At 44.6% G+C, this 16,686-nt stretch overlaps 1 protein-coding gene across 3 annotated transcripts; it reads left to right on the top strand.

Moving 5' to 3' along the window:
• Positions 1-834: 834 nt before the first annotated feature.
• Positions 835-15,351, top strand: LOC119210678 (OX-2 membrane glycoprotein-like). 3 transcript variants are annotated; one of them, XM_062561451.1, is made up of 10 exons: positions 835-1,221; positions 1,609-1,697; positions 1,960-2,049; positions 2,141-2,392; positions 13,675-14,013; positions 14,089-14,376; positions 14,457-14,495; positions 14,580-14,673; positions 14,811-14,855; positions 14,982-15,351. In XM_062561451.1, the coding sequence occupies exons 2-10, from the start codon at positions 1,658-1,660 to the stop codon at positions 15,145-15,147; spliced, it is 1,353 nt and encodes a 450-aa protein (XP_062417435.1). In that variant the 5' UTR covers positions 835-1,221; positions 1,609-1,657; the 3' UTR covers positions 15,148-15,351. The 3 variants fall into 3 exon arrangements, with proteins under 3 accessions (XP_062417435.1, XP_062417434.1, XP_037316831.2); XM_062561450.1 differs by lacking the exon at positions 835-1,221 and having other exon boundaries at positions 1,392-1,697; XM_037460934.2 differs by lacking the exons at positions 835-1,221; positions 13,675-14,013; positions 14,089-14,376; ... (2 more) ...; positions 14,811-14,855; positions 14,982-15,351 and adding exons at positions 2,494-2,820; positions 3,231-3,327; positions 3,419-3,822 and having other exon boundaries at positions 1,396-1,697.
• The last annotated feature ends 1,335 nt before the right edge of the window (positions 15,352-16,686 follow it).

Here is a 16,686-nt window from a genome sequence, read left to right as displayed (position 1 = left end):
TGATGGGTCACTTCTACACGGCCATCATGGAGTCCATGCTCTGCTCCTCCATCACCGTGTGGTACGCTGCAGCCACAGCCAAGGACAAGGGCAGTTCTGCAGCGTGTCCTCCGCTCTGCAGAGAGGGTGATTGGCTGCAATCTGCCGTCTCTCCAGGACTTGTTCGCTTCCAGGACTCCCAGAAAGATTGTAGCCGACCCCTCTCACCGCGGACAAGAACTGTTTGTGCCTCCTCCATCCGGCAGGAGGCTGAGGTCCATCAGGACTAAGACGTCAAGCCTCATAAACAGCTTTTTCAACAGAGCCCGGGTCCAACTGACATCCCACTGCCTTCCCACTCCACACACTTGTCCCTGTTTCTTTGCTGGTGCACTTTATTTTTAACGTTTTAACTTTTATTCTTTTATTTTTAAACTGACCCATAGATTTACATACTAACCCATAGAAATGTATTTTATTTTATTCCTCTTGCACTATGTCAATCTGCTGTTAGGCACCATTCAAAATCAAATTCCTTGTATGTCTGATATATTTTGGTATTCCCCTTTTGGATTCCTGATATGTCAACACAATAAACGATATGAATCATATACTTAAGAACTTTAACTTAATCTTTTTGTTGACACACTGTTTCTTTCATTTTCAGTCATGCGAACCCTAATCTCTGTTATTGTTCATCTCTGTTAGGTGTTTCCCTGCCAGCATTCCTCTTAATCTACAGAGGAAGTTGGGTTGGTTTGAGCATCTGATAAGTGGAACATGTGATCAAAATAACTAAATGATGACAGACCCTTCCTGTGTGGATGATGGGGCTGTAACAGTCGCACACGGTGTAGTTTTATGAACCAATCCTGCGTATTGTCTGCTTTGTTTATTTGGGGTTTCAAGCGTTTGCATGTTTAATGTTCGGAATACATATTATTTTTTATCTTGGTGTCAGTCTGTAAACACCTGCATTGTCACCGTGTAATGACAAAAATAACAGGAATCCATTATGGGACACATGCCCGACCTGCCTGCGATATGAATGAATGAATGCCGTTTTACTTTCGCTTTTGTAGATTTGGTTACACAGAAGCTGAGACCTGTCTTCTCATCGAGGGGGACTTTGGGAACCGTGTCACTTGTTGTGATCACAATTACAGAATTTGAATATGGAACTTCTGCTATGGGTTTTTTTGTGACCACTTGACGGGAGTTTTTGCATCGATGGGCTATACAGTAAGTACGATTTACTGGACTGGTAATAATAACGGCCTCTTCTAATGAGGCAGCGTTTCCTCTATACCATTATAACAGCCCCCCCCCCTCGCTAAAAATAATCTCCCGCAGCCTCCTTTGCGCTCGGTTTCCGCGTGACAAATACATCTGCGATGTTTAAACGCGCCCACGGTGGTGACGAAGGGATTGTTTGAGTTTTCTTTTTGGTTTTAGGAATGTTCTGTCGGATATGTAGATTAACAGGTAGCGGTGAGAGGAAACCTCGGTACCCATTCCTACTACGTTTACACATCATGTCCGTGCATCACAGACTGTGGGTAAAAAAAAATCCCCTCCTCTTTATGCTTCTCTCTCCTTCGGTTTCATTTCCCGTGAACCCATTTAAAGCTCGCTCACAACTAAAGTGAAAGAGTTCTGTGCATCACAGCTGAAGAAGATGTTGTTGATGCTGCTACTTACTACTTTATTATTTAAAGGTAAGTGACAATGATAAGAAATACAATAGATTCAACGTGGTAGTTTGTCTTTATATTCAAGAACACACCTTTTTTATGTTGATGTTCTCTTTCTTTTGTGTTTTTTTCTGTCTGTTCTTACCATATAAAATGTTCTCTTGGTATTTAGAAAAGTGTTATTATTATGTATATGTATCTTTCTTTTTATACTGAACAGCAAATTAAATGGATAGTTTTTGTTACTTTAAACTCTGCATATAGTGACACCCTGTGTTATGATCAGGCTGCAGGTCGCAGATCACCGGTTATGGGAATAAAACAGCTGATTATGGCGGTGACGCGCACTATTCGTGCTCAGTAGCTGACACCACAGGTAAACATTTTAAATTGTGCTATTGTGGCCGAACTGGGTATTACAACAACAACAAGGACTTGAATTTTAATCGAAGGGTAACCATTCACAGGCGTGCTGCAGGTCACGTGGCAGAGGGTATTCAAGGAGAAGTTCGTGGAGAACTTGGCCACGTACAGTGAGCGGTTTGGGCAGCAAGTAAATGATCCCCACGCGGGGAAAGTGATCTTCACGGAGGCGTCTCTCCGATCGACGTCCATCACTCTGAGGAACGTCACATGGGGGGACGAGAGCTGTTATGTCTGCTCGTTCAACGTGTACCCCGACGGGTCCAAAAGACAGCAGACGTGCCTCACGGTGCAAGGTAATGCACGGACTTATCCTGTTATGTGGGAAATACAGGAGAATAAATAGAACCACAGCCGCATGTTAAGTCAGAATGACACGTTGTAACTCTCCATGAAGGTATCTCCGAGGTGACTACGGAGGTGCAGGATTCCCGCAGTGGTCGCGAGGAGGAGGGCGTGCGGCTCGTGTTCAGCTGCTCCGCCACAGGTAAACCTGCCCCGACCATCCGCTGGGACCTCTCACCTGGCGCCTCCCGCGCGGACGAACCGTCCAACCGGACGGACGCCAACGGCGACCACACGTTCACCAGCAGCAGCAACGTCACCGTGCGCGCGCCCGCAGGCTGGACGGGGCACGCGGACTGCCTGCTGAACAGCGGGGCGCCGGGTCAAAGGCGGGAGAGGATTGCTTTCTCCTCACCTGCCCGCGAGGAGGACGAGGAGGGTACGCACGCGCTGCAGCATTTTGTGCAGATGAATGGTGTTTGACCCCCATCAGTCACATCCAGACATGACCCCTTAAGTTATGTCGGTAAAAGGATTCGATGCAGCACGTGATCACGAGCTGTCATTTGTTTGTTCAGTAAACAAAGTCCAGGTAATCCTGTTAGTTGCGGATCTGCTGAGGAAGTCTGGGACTTTCAGTAAATGTAAACGACCTCGGTGACTCAGATCGTTTCAGTTTCACTTCTGCCCAGCTTTCATTATTCACACTAGTCACATTTCATTTAATGGGACCTTTAACTCTCTGGAAGAGGTCATGTGACTGATCAGGGGAAGTTCATTCTAAGTAAAAACATTACTGTGTAAATTTCCCACTGTGGTCTTAAGGGACTCTTTGTTGTTTGTCTCCAGGGAAAGGAGTGTCTTCTTTAGGGATTGCACTTGTAATCACTGTTGTGTTGCTCATCTTATTGACCCTTGTTGTTGCTGCTGCAGTGACACGAAAGAGGTGAGATATTTCATGGCATTCATGAATATGCATGTAATGTAATTCTGCATATAATAAACCTATAATAAACCTGTTTTCTTCTTCCTGACAGGTCAATGGCTACGACAAGTAGAAATCATCGTTTTAATGCATGTCAAGTTTAGAGGTTGAACAGCGAGTTAAGCTATTTTCGATGTATTGTCCATTTCAGAAAATTGTGTTGCACTTTAGTGTTTAATGTTTGTGTGAAAATGTTATTTATTGCTAAATGGACGCTGATACAGATTTACTTTAATGTTGTTATTGTGAACAGTGGTATTGATTTTAATCATCAATGTCAAGACATTCAACGAGTTTTTAAATGTTAAGTTTTACTCAATATTTTAATGATTTATTTGCTAATTTATTCGCTACATTTTAATATATATTTTTTTGTTTGGTTAATGAAGCGTCACTTATGTTCACTCCATGTTTTCTGTTGCCCTGGGTTACTTCCATAAAAGAGTACCTAAGTAATATGTGTTGGTGAACTAGTTATTGCTATCATTCATTTCATACATTCACATGTAAATGACACTGTCCAGCTGTGTCTCTGAATTATTACATTGTCCCCAACAATTATCTGTATGTGAATCATTCCACACAGATGTCAAGTTATATGACATGGCCCACCTTTGATCACCTGTACACCAATGAGACCTTTCAGGCCGTAGACTCAGTACTGCTTCACAAAGTGTACCAAACAGTGTTTGATCCTCCTGGAACCAGAGGAGCGACACATGGACGTCCATCGTGTATTTTATTCTCCTTTGGGGGAAACATGGCGCAGGGTGGTGCAGTACAGAATAAGGTAATAATGTCAAGTGTGTTTTTCTGGTTTCACTTTTTGATCTTTTACAAGTGGCTGTAGATCATTTTGCAAATTGACCTAATATTTACTGTTGGTAATTTTGATGAACCTGAATGTCTGTCATTCACACAATAGCTGTATATCATAATGTCATAATATCATAATAATGTAATCAAATATAAAACCAAAGCTATTTGCCCCTGACAGGATATTAACTTATAATATAAAAAGCTGTGTAGTTGGCTTCTTGTTGAGTTCAATGCAGACAGATTCCAGATGAGAATCCTATTTCAAACACGTCTGGTCCTGTGAAGTGAGCTCTGACATTGATGCACATGGTTTGTTTCCTGCAGGTCAAACCTCTCTGGTCCATTGTCAGCACGAGGTGTTAGCAGCTCTAGGAGACAACACCTACTTGAGCTGTTGTGTTGCTCGTTTCATTGATGCTTGTTTCTGCTGCAGCGACATGAAAGAGATGAGATATTTCACAACAGCAGTGGTGTGCATGTTATATAACACACCTTGCAGGTTAATGGCTATCACAAGACCTGGAAATTAAATTAAACTGTGAGTTAAGCTATTTTAGAAGGTTGTAGTTCAAATCGACCTTTGTCTTTTTGATTGCAATTCTCAGCACTTTTAAGTATTTATGTGGCTAGAAGCAATGCACTCGTTCAGGCTTTTTGGAATTTAATGTTTTATTGTGAAAAAATAAACAATGTTGTCTACCTTCAGGTAATTAATGTCTCTTGGATTCACTGTGTGCAACAAAGTGAATAGTAGAAGTTTGCATCTAACATATAATGTTTTTATATTTTGGTAACATTCAGCATATTCTGGTTAAATGAGCAGCGTAACAAACAGGGAAATGTGCCGTGCACCTCAAGCATCTAGTGTTCTGTGTGGGGAAGAAGCATTAAGGCTCAAATTCCCATCAGAGAAAGAGTTTATGAATTAACTGTGTTGCACTTTAGTTTAGTTTGTGGGAAAATGTTATTTATTGCTCAACAGAAGCTGATACACATTGACTTTCAGGTTGTTATTGTGAACAGTGGTAATGATTTCAATCATCAATGTCAAAACATTCAATCTGTTAGTGCCATTTTCCACGTTATAATTTAGGTTTAAATTATGATCATTTTGATTTATGTTCTATGATGATTTATTACATTATAAGTATGATTACAAAAATGGATATGAATATGCATGTTGGTTGATGCATGTGTGGTGTGCATGCTTTGATACATTGGAGCTGCGCGAGTGCGCGCACCTTTTATGACGTAAGAAACCCTGTGTAACGTTATGCTGGCCAGATCTTTTCAGTAAAGCAAACGGAGCGAACACACCGTTTTCTACCGTTGTTCAACCCATAAACACGCGTAGACTCGTTCTTTCCGTTGTGAAGTGGTTAAATGAAAAGAAACATCTGACTAAACCAAAAAGGAAACTTTAGCCACTACATTAAGTAGAAAACGATCGCCGAGAGCGAGACAAGATCATCTGAAGCCGAGGAAATACGCGCCGCGCGGGACATGAGTTGACGAGTGAGCCAGCTGGAGCGACAACGCCGTGCACCCGACCGGATTTCCAGACGACTTCAACGATGATGGTTGAGTAAACAATGAACGGAACCGAATGAACGGATAAGCTATAGCCAGCGGACCCTGCTAGTTACGGCGAAATACGGATAGTTTTGCCAACGTAATCAACGTGGCCGAGCTATTGCCACTAGCCACACAGGACATTTTGCTACAAGTGCTATTGCTAGCCAGTCATATTAGCCCATAAGAAGCTCTCCGTAAATTCTGGAAATAAATACGGCTCTGAAATCTCATTTTTGGAAGGCATCAACGTGCTTTGAGGTTAAAGGACTGTTAATCTGGATTTCAGAAGTTTGCAAGAGCTTGCTATAAGAGACTGTCGTAGCGCTAGTAGCCAGCTGAAATGTCTGATGAAGAAACTAAGATGGAGGGCAACGTCGAGCTAAACACGAAAAGAAGGATCAAGTTGACCACAAAGGCCTTAGAAGAGAAACTTGATACACAGATGAAACTTAGGAAACGTGTGTTAGCACGCCTTGTCTCCAAAGCAGAAGAAATAGAAAATCTCATGAAAATCGAGTCCAATGCACTTCTGGTGGAAAAGGATCATCTTAGTGATTACTCAAAATTCCTGAATGAGTTTATTGAAGTAAATAATGTAGTTAGCAAACTGCTATCAGATGATGAAAGAAAGGCCGACCAGCAGTATTGGAGTGACCCAAACCGCTCAAAGCATGAGAACTTTCTGGTTAAATTGGAGCAGTGGATAATTAATGCAAAACGGCACGCCAACGCCACTAACAAACAAGCTGCAAGAAATGACGCGACGACACAGCAAGCTGAGTCTGTCGTCGAAGATGTGGATCCAGGTGACAGTGCTTCTGCTATACAAGAAAAATATATTTCAGTCACAGCACGTAGTGTATGCAGTAGACACTCAAGGTCATCCAAAGCGTCCTCTCATGCTTCGTCTCTGCGTAGGATAGAGGAAGCTAATCGTGCAGCCCTACTCGCACGCGCAGCCGCGTTTACAAAGAAACGGGCACTGCAGTTGGAAGAAGCACAGATGAAAGCCAAGAAGATTCAGCTGGAGGCTCGAATGGAAGAGCTAGACATCGAAACTGCTATCGCAGAGTCCACAGCAAAGCTACAAGCTCTGGAAGCTTTCGATAACGAAAACTCTGATGACGACGGTATGAATTCTTACCTTAGCAAGAACGTGGCTACAGCAGCAATTGTCAAACATCATGCTCCAGATGTCAAACCAAAGTCGACCAGCAGTTTTCAAGTTATCCAGGACAACGATGCATCTCACAGTCCAACTAGACACACGTTGTATGTGCAAAAGAGTAACGAACATGACAATAACACAAGTGCAAGTTGCTATGGAAAGCCAGTTGAACCAGAAGAAGTGATATTGAACCAGAAGGATATCACCGAGATGTTAGTCACACAACAGAGACTAGCCAACCTACCTCAACGAGAAGTCCCTGTATTCAGTGGCGATCCTTTCGAGTTCCTGCCATTCATGAGGGCATTTGAGCACATCATTCACAGTCGCACAGACAATGATGAAGACCGCTTATACTATCTTGAACAATTCACCAGCGGCGAACCAAAAGAACTCGTGAGAAGCTGCCAACATATGAGCGCACAACAAGGCTACATTGAAGCAAGAAAGCTCTTGAGCCATCACTTTGGCAATGAACACAAAATAGCTGCGGCCTACGCGGACAAGGCTATCAACTGGCCTCAGATCAAAGCAGAAGACGCCAAGTCACTTCACAGCTTCTCCATCTTTCTCACTGGTTGCAACAATGTCATGAAGAGCATGGAATATCTTGAGGAGATGAACAGCTCAAGTAATCTTCGGATTGTCATCTCCAAATTGCCCTTCAGACTCCGCGAAAGATGGAGAGTCATAGCCTTTGACATACAGGAAAGGGAAGGAAGAAGGGCAAGGTTCTCAGATCTCGTGAAATTCATCAACAGACAAGCAAAGATAGCTTCAGACCCACTGTTTGGTGATGTGAAAGAGTCCTTCGAAGTAAACGAAAAGGGCAAGTCAAGCTTTAGACCTGTCAAGAGGGGCGGACCTAAAAGAACCACTGGCTTTGCTACAAGTGTTAAGCTAGACGAAGTGGATGCCTCAGAACCAAGTACAAGCAGCCAGACAAGCAATGCGTTTCAAGAGCCATGCTTGTACTGTAACAAAAGACACACCCTGAGCGCATGTAACAAAATAAGAAGTCTGCCAAACAAGGAGAGAATCGAGTTCCTTAAAGGTAAAGGACTTTGTTTCGGGTGTTTGACCCAAGGGCACATGGGAAAGGACTGCAAAAGGAGAGCCACGTGTGAATTCTGCAGCAAGAAACACCCAAGCCTACTTCATAGTAAAAGGGACGAGAGCACCGACCAAGAGAACACCAGGCCTGGGAGAGGTCAAAGTTCTACCAGTGGACACTCAACTCCACGAGAAGACGCGTTAGCCAAGAGTGAAGTCACGGCAGTCACCGGGGCCGGAGGCAGCAACTGTATCCTGTCCATCGTGCCCGTGCGCATCAAATCCAAGAGGAGCAACACGACAATAGAAACGTACGCATTCATGGACTCAGGAAGTTCTGCTACATTTTGCTCCGAAAGATTGATGAGACAGCTTGGCGTCCATGGTAAGAAGACTCAAGTGCTACTCCGTACTATGGGCCAGGAGAAGCCTGTGTCCTGCTACGTGCTCTCAGATTTAGAAGTGTGCGGTCTGACAGAGAACAAGTACATAAGCCTGCCAGATGTTTATACCCACACAGACATACCTGTAACGAAGGACAATGTTCCTGTTGAAAAAGACTTGGAAGGATGGCCGTACCTGCGGAAAGAAGTGCAGCTACCACAGATCGACGCGGGTGTTGAGATGCTAATCGGAATGAACGCTCACTCTGCGATGGAGCCGTGGAAGATAATCCACAGCAAAGACAATGGGCCTTATGCAGTGAAGACGACCCTCGGTTGGGTAGTTAATGGTCCTCTCAAGAGAGGTGACGATTACCACAAGTCAGACCACTACAGTCAACGGGCTTCAGTCAACAGAATCTCAGTCAGCGGTGTAGACAGTATGCTACTGCAGCAATACAATCACGACTTTCCAGAACAAGCCTGTGAAGAGAAGTCAGAAATGTCGCGAGAAGACGTGCAGTTCATGAAGTCTGTGACTGAGACAATCAAGAAAGTCAATGGGCACTACAGCATCAGGATGCCTCTCAGAAACAAAAATGTGGTGATGCCGAGCAACAAGTGTGTTGCTGAGCAACGAGCATCAAACCTGAAAAGGAAACTCGCCAAAAACTCCAGCTTCCATGACGACTACAAGACCTTCATGCTGGACCTGCTGAGCAAAGGCTATGCAGTGGAAGTTCCTGAAGACGAGCGCAACCGCAACGACTGCAGAGTATGGTACATTCCCCATCACGGCGTGGTCCATCCACAAAAGGGAAAGCTGCGGGTTGTTTTCGATTGTGCCGCTTCGTTTCAAGGGAAGTCACTGAACGATGAACTGTTGCAGGGTCCGGACCTAACTAATAGTCTGGTTGGAGTCCTGACGAGGTTTCGACACAAACACATCGCACTCATCTCCGACATCGAAGCGATGTACCATCAAGTAAGAGTCCCCGACGAGGACTCTGATCTTCTACGATTCCTTTGGTGGCCACAGGGGGATCTGAGCCAGCCTCTGCACGAGTACAAGATGGTGGTTCACCTGTTCGGGGCCAAGTCAAGCCCAAGCTGTGCCAACTACGCTTTAAGACGGACGGAAGAGGATGGGAAAGGCAGCTCATCACCTGAAGCAGTAACTACAGTCCTAGAGCACTTCTACGTCGATGACTGCCTGGTTTCAACGTCCGGCGAGAAGGAGGCTATGACCTTGACCAAAGACCTCATTGAACTTTGTGAAAGTGGAGGATTTCGCCTAACTAAGTGGTCAAGCAACAGTCGCGAAGTGCTGTCATCACTTCCCGAACAAGAGCGAGCAAAGGAGATCAAGAATCTAGACCTGGACAGAGATGAACTACCCATGGAAAGGGCCCTTGGAGTGGACTGGTGCATAGAATCAGATTCCTTTAAGTTCCGGATCCACGTGAAGAACATGCCCATAACAAGACGGGGTATCCTCTCGGTCGTAAGCTCAATATACGACCCCCTTGGATTCCTGTCGCCGTTCATTCTTCTCGCGAAGACCCTCGTCCAGAGTCTCTGTCAAATGAAGCTTACCTGGGACGAAGAGATTCCAGAAGATGTGGCGAACAGGTGGTTCGCTTGGCTGTCTGACTTGAGCCAGTTCGCCAGCTTTTCTGTCAGGAGGTGCGTCAAGCCTGAGGGATTTGGGCCAGTAACGTCAGCACAACTGCACCATTTTTCCGACGCTAGCGAGAAGGGCTACGGCGTCGTCACTTACCTCCGCGTCCAGAACAGCCATGGTCGAGTCCATTGCTCATTTATTCTCGGAAAATCCAGAGTGACGCCGCTTAAACCAGTTACAGTACCACGCCTTGAGCTCACCGCGGCTACCGTTGCGGTGAAAATGGATAAACTCATGAAGCGAGAGCTTCAGATGGACCTCAAAGAGTCCGTGCTATGGACAGATAGCACCACCGTTCTTCGATACATCGACAACGACGGCGCTCGGTTTAAAACCTTCGTGGCAAACAGAGTGTCGATAATCAGAGAGAACACAAGGCCAGAACAGTGGAAGTATGTCAACACGGCTTCTAACCCAGCTGACCACGCTTCAAGAGGAATGAAGGCAGAGCACTTCATGAAGTGTCGGAGTTGGATTGAAGGTCCTGACTTCCTAGCCAAGAGTGAATCTCACTGGCCGGTCTTATCAGAGTTCTCGAGAGAGATAAGTGAAGACGATGCTGAGGTGAAGCGTACGGCCAGCGTGAACATCATCGAGACCATCGACTTAACCACAGACCCTCTCTTCAAGCTGACTCATCACTACTCCGACTGGCACAGTCTGAAGAAGGCGGTCGCCTGGATGTTAAGGTTGAAGGAGTTGCTTCGAAGTCTGTGCAGAACAAGGAAGACGTTTGCGTCTCAAGCCCAGTCTTCAGAAAGTCAAGATGTGAACATCAGAACAGTTGAGAATCACATGCAGAAACTGAGATCAACCCTGAAAGGAACTCATTTGACTGTCAAGGACGTCAGAAGAGCAGAAACTGCCATCATTCACTTTAGCCAAGGTCAAACCTTCCATGAAGAGCTTGGCACACTGCTGAGAGGTGAAAAGGTCAAGAGAAGCAGCTCTATTGTGAAGCTGGATCCTTTCCTCCAAGACGGGGTTCTCCGGGTTGGTGGAAGGTTGCACCAGGCAGCTTTGCCCGAACACACTAAGCATCCAGCCATCCTGGCCAAGGATCACCACGTCACAACCCTGATCATCAGGAATGCTCACAAAGAAATTGGACATGGAGGGAGAAACCACACCCTTGCTCGGCTGAGACAAAGGGTCTGGATCTGCAAAGGCAACACAGCCGTGAGAAGCGTGCTCTCAAAGTGTGTGAAATGAGATGGAAGAATCTCGCGGGCAATGAAGGACATTATTACTTAGACTTTGTTATTTTCTATAATTGTCTATCTTGTAAGTTTCACCTGAATGTACCTAGGCTGTTCATGTTGTATTAGACCTAGTAAAGAAGTACATGTGAGGATTTGGATGCAGAAAATGTCTATTTAGTTAGTTAGTATGTAATTGTCATTCCCATAATGAGCAATTAGGGGCCGGAAATGTTAGTGCCATTTTCCACGTTATAATTTAGGTTTAAATTATGATCATTTTGATTTATGTTCTATGATGATTTATTACATTATAAGTATGATTACAAAAATGGATATGAATATGCATGTTGGTTGATGCATGTGTGGTGTGCATGCTTTGATACATTGGAGCTGCGCGAGTGCGCGCACCTTTTATGACGTAAGAAACCCTGTGTAACGTTATGCTGGCCAGATCTTTTCAGTAAAGCAAACGGAGCGAACACACCGTTTTCTACCGTTGTTCAACCCATAAACACGCGTAGACTCGTTCTTTCCGTTGTGAAGTGGTTAAATGAAAAGAAACATCTGACTAAACCAAAAAGGAAACTTTAGCCACTACACAATCAGTTTAAATATTTTTGTATTTTACTCAATATGTTTCAATTTATTCACTTGCTGATTACATATAAATATATATGTTTTGTTTAGTTAGACTTTATGTTTGTGTATGTTCACTCCATGTTTACTGTTGCCCTGGGTTACATCCATAAAAATAAACTCCTCACACTATGTAAACAAGCAGCAGAATGAACACCATTCAAATAAAAGGACAGTGTTACTCGTTTCTCCAGCTGGGTGTGTTTCTGTCATCTGGGTGTCATTACGTGCATTAAGTTTTAGGGCATGACTCACCTTGGATTACCTGTGCGCATGCGATCGCACAGAGGCGACCGATAGGTATCAGTTTGTAGTCAGGATGTGGTACCGTGCAGTCATACATCTACTTTGTGCCTTTGGATTCTTTCACAAAGGTGCGTAAGAGATGATACAAGTAGATGTGTTTCCTCACCTTTAGATCATTATTATTATTTCATGTGATTTTAAAAGGCAGCTGTTACTCGTGTATGTTTTCTGTACTTACGTTTTTGACGGGTTTAATATATATTGCCAAAGAAAAAAAGTCTGGCGACGAGTCAAAAGAAGCCAGAGTTACTGATTTATTTACATTAGCAACATTTATTATGAACTAACAACTCAACATTTTGGTAAAATACATTTTTAAGAAACTATTTTACACCTTTCAAGATTTAGTTTCTATTATGCTACTTAATGATTTTTAGTCAATCTTCATGTAAAGTAATATGCCGAAATAATTTGCTTACTTTTCTTTCACAAAAATGCTCCACATGTCTGAAGTGAAATTTGACTGTCATGCAAAAGGGAGTAAAGGCAGCCTTCCTACAGTGACATCTATTGGATTTCTTTAGCTATTTCAAGTGGTAGAGATGGCTCCATCAGGTTAAGGTGTGCTCATCTGAGTGTGCGTGCATGTTTCTGTGTGTGTGTGTGTGTGTATGGGGGTACATCAGGACGGACTTCCTTCCTGCACAATACAGAGAGCAGTGTAAACGTGCGGTCAAATTGAAATGTATATGTGTATATAATAAGAAGGGCTGGCGGACTGTATCTACGTGAACATCACCTGGTGCACAGACACTGCTATCGTCGAGAGTCACTGCTCTGATGAGCTGGACTATCTCATGGTTAGGTGTAGAGCTTTCTACCTGCCCTAAGGGAGTTTACACCAACTGTTGTGACTGCAGCCTATATACCCCGGACGCTAATGCTAAGCTTGCCACGTGTTGGAAAAACTGCAATAATGTTGTACCACAGTACGACAGAGAGACACACATGGTATTCTGGGTCATCTGATAATCAAGGTGTTTGTGCGTCGATGTTTAGAATGTTGTGGTGGCAAAGGTGATCATCTACATTCGAGGTTGACAACCAGAACTTTGCGCTGTCACCCTGCTGAACTCTGCACCACGTTGATAGCCCTCAGCCGCCCCCCCCCAACACCTACATTGACACAAGTCCTTCCAGCTAGTGAACCTTTTGCAATTCAACTAATGCCACATTTGCAAAACCATGCAGTTAATATTTACATCCTTGTTGCTTAATATTTTTAGTTTCTGTCAGAAAAGAAGAAGGTATAAAATATGTTTTATAAATCTGTGAACAGATGTAAGCTGTTTCTAGCGTGAATACCGTTCTATCCCTAATATGGAACAAAACACGGTGGGACATCAGTTCAGCGGAGTGGAACCCAAAATAAAGCTTTATTTACGATGAAAACTCTAGACAGATTCCGAATGAGAATCTTATTTTATGTCTGGTCCTGTGAAGTGAGCTCTGACATTGATGCACATGTTGTGTTTCCTGCAGGTCAAACCTCTCTGGTCCAATGTCAGCACGAGGTGTTAGCAGCTCTAGGAGACAACACCTACTTGAGCTGTCGGTTGATTCAGTCTAAAGACGTCGTGCAAGTCACGTGGCAGAAAATGATTCCTGGTGAGACGAAGGATGTTGGTTCTTACGACAAACACTTTGGTCAGAAAGTGAATACTGGGTTTCAGGGAAGAGTGGAGTTTAAATCTGATGGACTGCAGAACAGCTCCATAGTGATCAGAAACGTGACTGACCAGGATGAAGGATGCTATCGCTGTATGTTTAACATCGACCCTGATGGTGCTTTCACTGGAATAACATGCCTCCAGCTCTATGGTAAGAACAGTGAAATAATCCTCCAGCTCCTCTGTAATATTGCCATGGTAACATCTAATGGTCTTTTCTCTGCAGAGCTGCATGAACCCTTTCTACACGTCAGAGAGTCACTCTCTGCTGAAGAGCTAGTCGTGTCCTGCTCAGCCACAGGTCGACCTGCTCCCACGGTAACGCTGACTGTCCCCCACCACAACTCCACCAGCGTCACCAACACCAATGGAACAGTCACCGTCACCACTACAGCTGTGCTGTCTCGTCTCCATGACAACAGCCACCGGGTTGGATGTGCAGCGCGAGTGCTCTCCGGCCGTCAGATAGATGTTTATGAGATGATTCCTGAGGTCACACTGTCGCTTCCTGATGGTGAGAAACACTCCTAAAGACACTGATTCATGGGTTGATGGATAGTTTATGAGTTCATGTCTTCTGTTTTTATTTCCCAGGTTTAGATGTTAAATCTGGATCTGATAACAGTGATTTAAGTGAGTTAACCTTCATGTGGTCTCACTTACATATTAACATTAGATCTGTAGTTGCTTCATGAATGTTTTTCTCTTTTCTCTCAGATGTTCCTTTGATCATTGGTTTGGTCGTCATAGTGATCTGTGTTGCTGCTGCTGCTGTCATTGCTTTTTGGCTTAAACAGAAACACCAGAACCGGTAACTTATCTTTTCATTAATCATCATTTTGTTCTAATACCAGTGTGTCACAGTTAATATGGACATGACTGATGCAAACCTTTTAAGAATGAATCCACAATGTAATACGTGTTCCTTTTGTTTCTTGAATCCATCAGTGAGCCACAAAGGGACCCCGAGGACAACAAGAGAGACACTAATGAGTGAGTCTATCAAAGTCATTCTTCTCTGGGCTTCACTTTTCTTGCTTATCAGACTGAACTGTTATTTCTGCACTGTATGTTTATCCACATCTCTGTTGTTCACTGACTAAATGTTTCCATCTGAAGGCCTGTAACACCTTTGATGAATCCAGAACTACGACAACGGATCTCTCCTCATAAATCTGAAAGAATCAACCAACCAGAACGGTCTCAGCATTTGAAGAGAAACCTATTTTCTAATCAACCAAACCCAAAAGAGGCAGAAAAAGAAAGCGCTGATGGAAACTCTTGATATCCTCATTAATCTTTTGAGACGGGTAAAACAAAACTTGTTTTCAATACCACAAAGTAATCTACAAGACTCTTGTATCAGGTCATGGAGAATAATTCCAGCAGTGACTTTGACTTGAATTATCTGTAAACTGCTGCAATTGCATCCATTGTTTTTAACTACTTTTTAAATGTTTTAACCTTTTGTACTTTTATAAATGGCTGCAACAATGAATCGCTGAAATCGAAAAAAATCGGTTATTAAAAGTGTTGGCAACGACATACATTATCGATCCATTGTGTCGCACGATTATTACGTCACTCAATGGGTTGCGGAGATGCGCGCGGAGCAAAACACTTTTATAAAAAGAAGAGTTGAGGAGCAGCGCCGGCGGTTGTTGTGAGTCACATGACGCAGACAAAGTGAAGTCGTCCAAGGTGCGCAGCATTTCTCATTACATCACGCACCACATTGTCCCGTTTTGACGTGAGGAACGTAAGGAGCCTCCAGCAGGGCCCTGTTCCTCGTACGTGGTTAACTGAGTTAGTCGGATAATTTTCAGGATGAGATGATGTAGATCAGGCTTTTCGGTTCTCTGAGAAGGAGCTACGGACAATGTGGTACGGCTCACCAGTAACGTCCTCTTCACTTGATCTTTTAGTGGGCAGGAGGCAATCAGGTGGCCCCTCTGGCCACAGTAGATGCATCTACCATCCTGTAGGCGACGCTGCCGTTCCTTAGGGCTCAACCTGGTCCTCCCGAGCGGGGGGCCGACGAGCTAAAAAGGCGGCCAGGTCTCCCTCTCCTAAACTCACTTAGACGACTCTCTAACCTTACAGCATGGGCGGTTAAGGCCTCCAGGCTCTCCGAGTCATCCCTCAGCACTAGTTCCTCCCTCACTGGGTTAAGTCCTCTGAGAAAAAACCCTGGATTGACGGATCGGACCACCCTGACCCTGACCGCGCTATGGTTCTGAAGTATATAGCACACTCTGCGGGAACCCTGTCTTAGAGAAAGATCTCCAGCGTAGCGCTCCGGCTCAGGCACATTTGGCTCCCTGGAGCAAAAGGTGGGTTGTGCAGGTTGCAGAGCAGAGGAGGGGTAGGCGCCTCTGGGGGGGGGGGGGGGGGGGAGTGGTCGTCCAAGCTGGTTCACCTACGCAGAAAGAGAGACTCCATCATGTCCCGGAGAAGTTGGTCGTGGTGCCCCATGAGAACACCCTGTGAGCCTGACGGAGGGAATCTGAGTCCGCTGAGTCCATGTTGGCCAGTTTGTACTGTTAGGGAGTTGGGGCCACAAGGACCTGGACTCAAAAGCAGACTCAAGGCGGGGTAGTCAAGTGTGAATAATGTCTTTACTTCAGGCAGGGGTTCGGTCAGACAGAGAAAGCGGATCAATCCAAAAGGGCAGGCAAAGGTTGACGGGTGGACAGAAATGGGTCACAACACAGGACGGGACAGGACGGCACGGCACGGCACGGCACGGCACGGCACGGCACGGCACGGCACACTCAGGAAAATTGCTGGTAAGCTCATTGGGCAAAAAGAGACAAACTGGCAC

This window comes from Pungitius pungitius, chromosome 3 (assembly GCF_949316345.1).
Source record: "Pungitius pungitius chromosome 3, fPunPun2.1, whole genome shotgun sequence".
NCBI classification, from domain to species: domain Eukaryota; kingdom Metazoa; phylum Chordata; class Actinopteri; order Perciformes; family Gasterosteidae; genus Pungitius; species Pungitius pungitius.
This window is presented reverse-complemented; position numbering and strand designations above follow the sequence as displayed.

Excerpts from the sequence above, each read along its gene's own strand:
- LOC119210678 (XM_062561451.1), top strand. The coding sequence starts at position 1,658 with ATGTTGTTGATGCTGCTACTTACTACTTTATTATTTAAAG. Across the intron at positions 2,393-13,674 it reads GACGTGCCTCACGGTGCAAG|GTCAAACCTCTCTGGTCCAA; the intron begins GTAATGCACGGA and ends TGTTTCCTGCAG. Across the intron at positions 14,856-14,981 it reads AACAAGAGAGACACTAATGA|GCCTGTAACACCTTTGATGA; the intron begins GTGAGTCTATCA and ends TTCCATCTGAAG.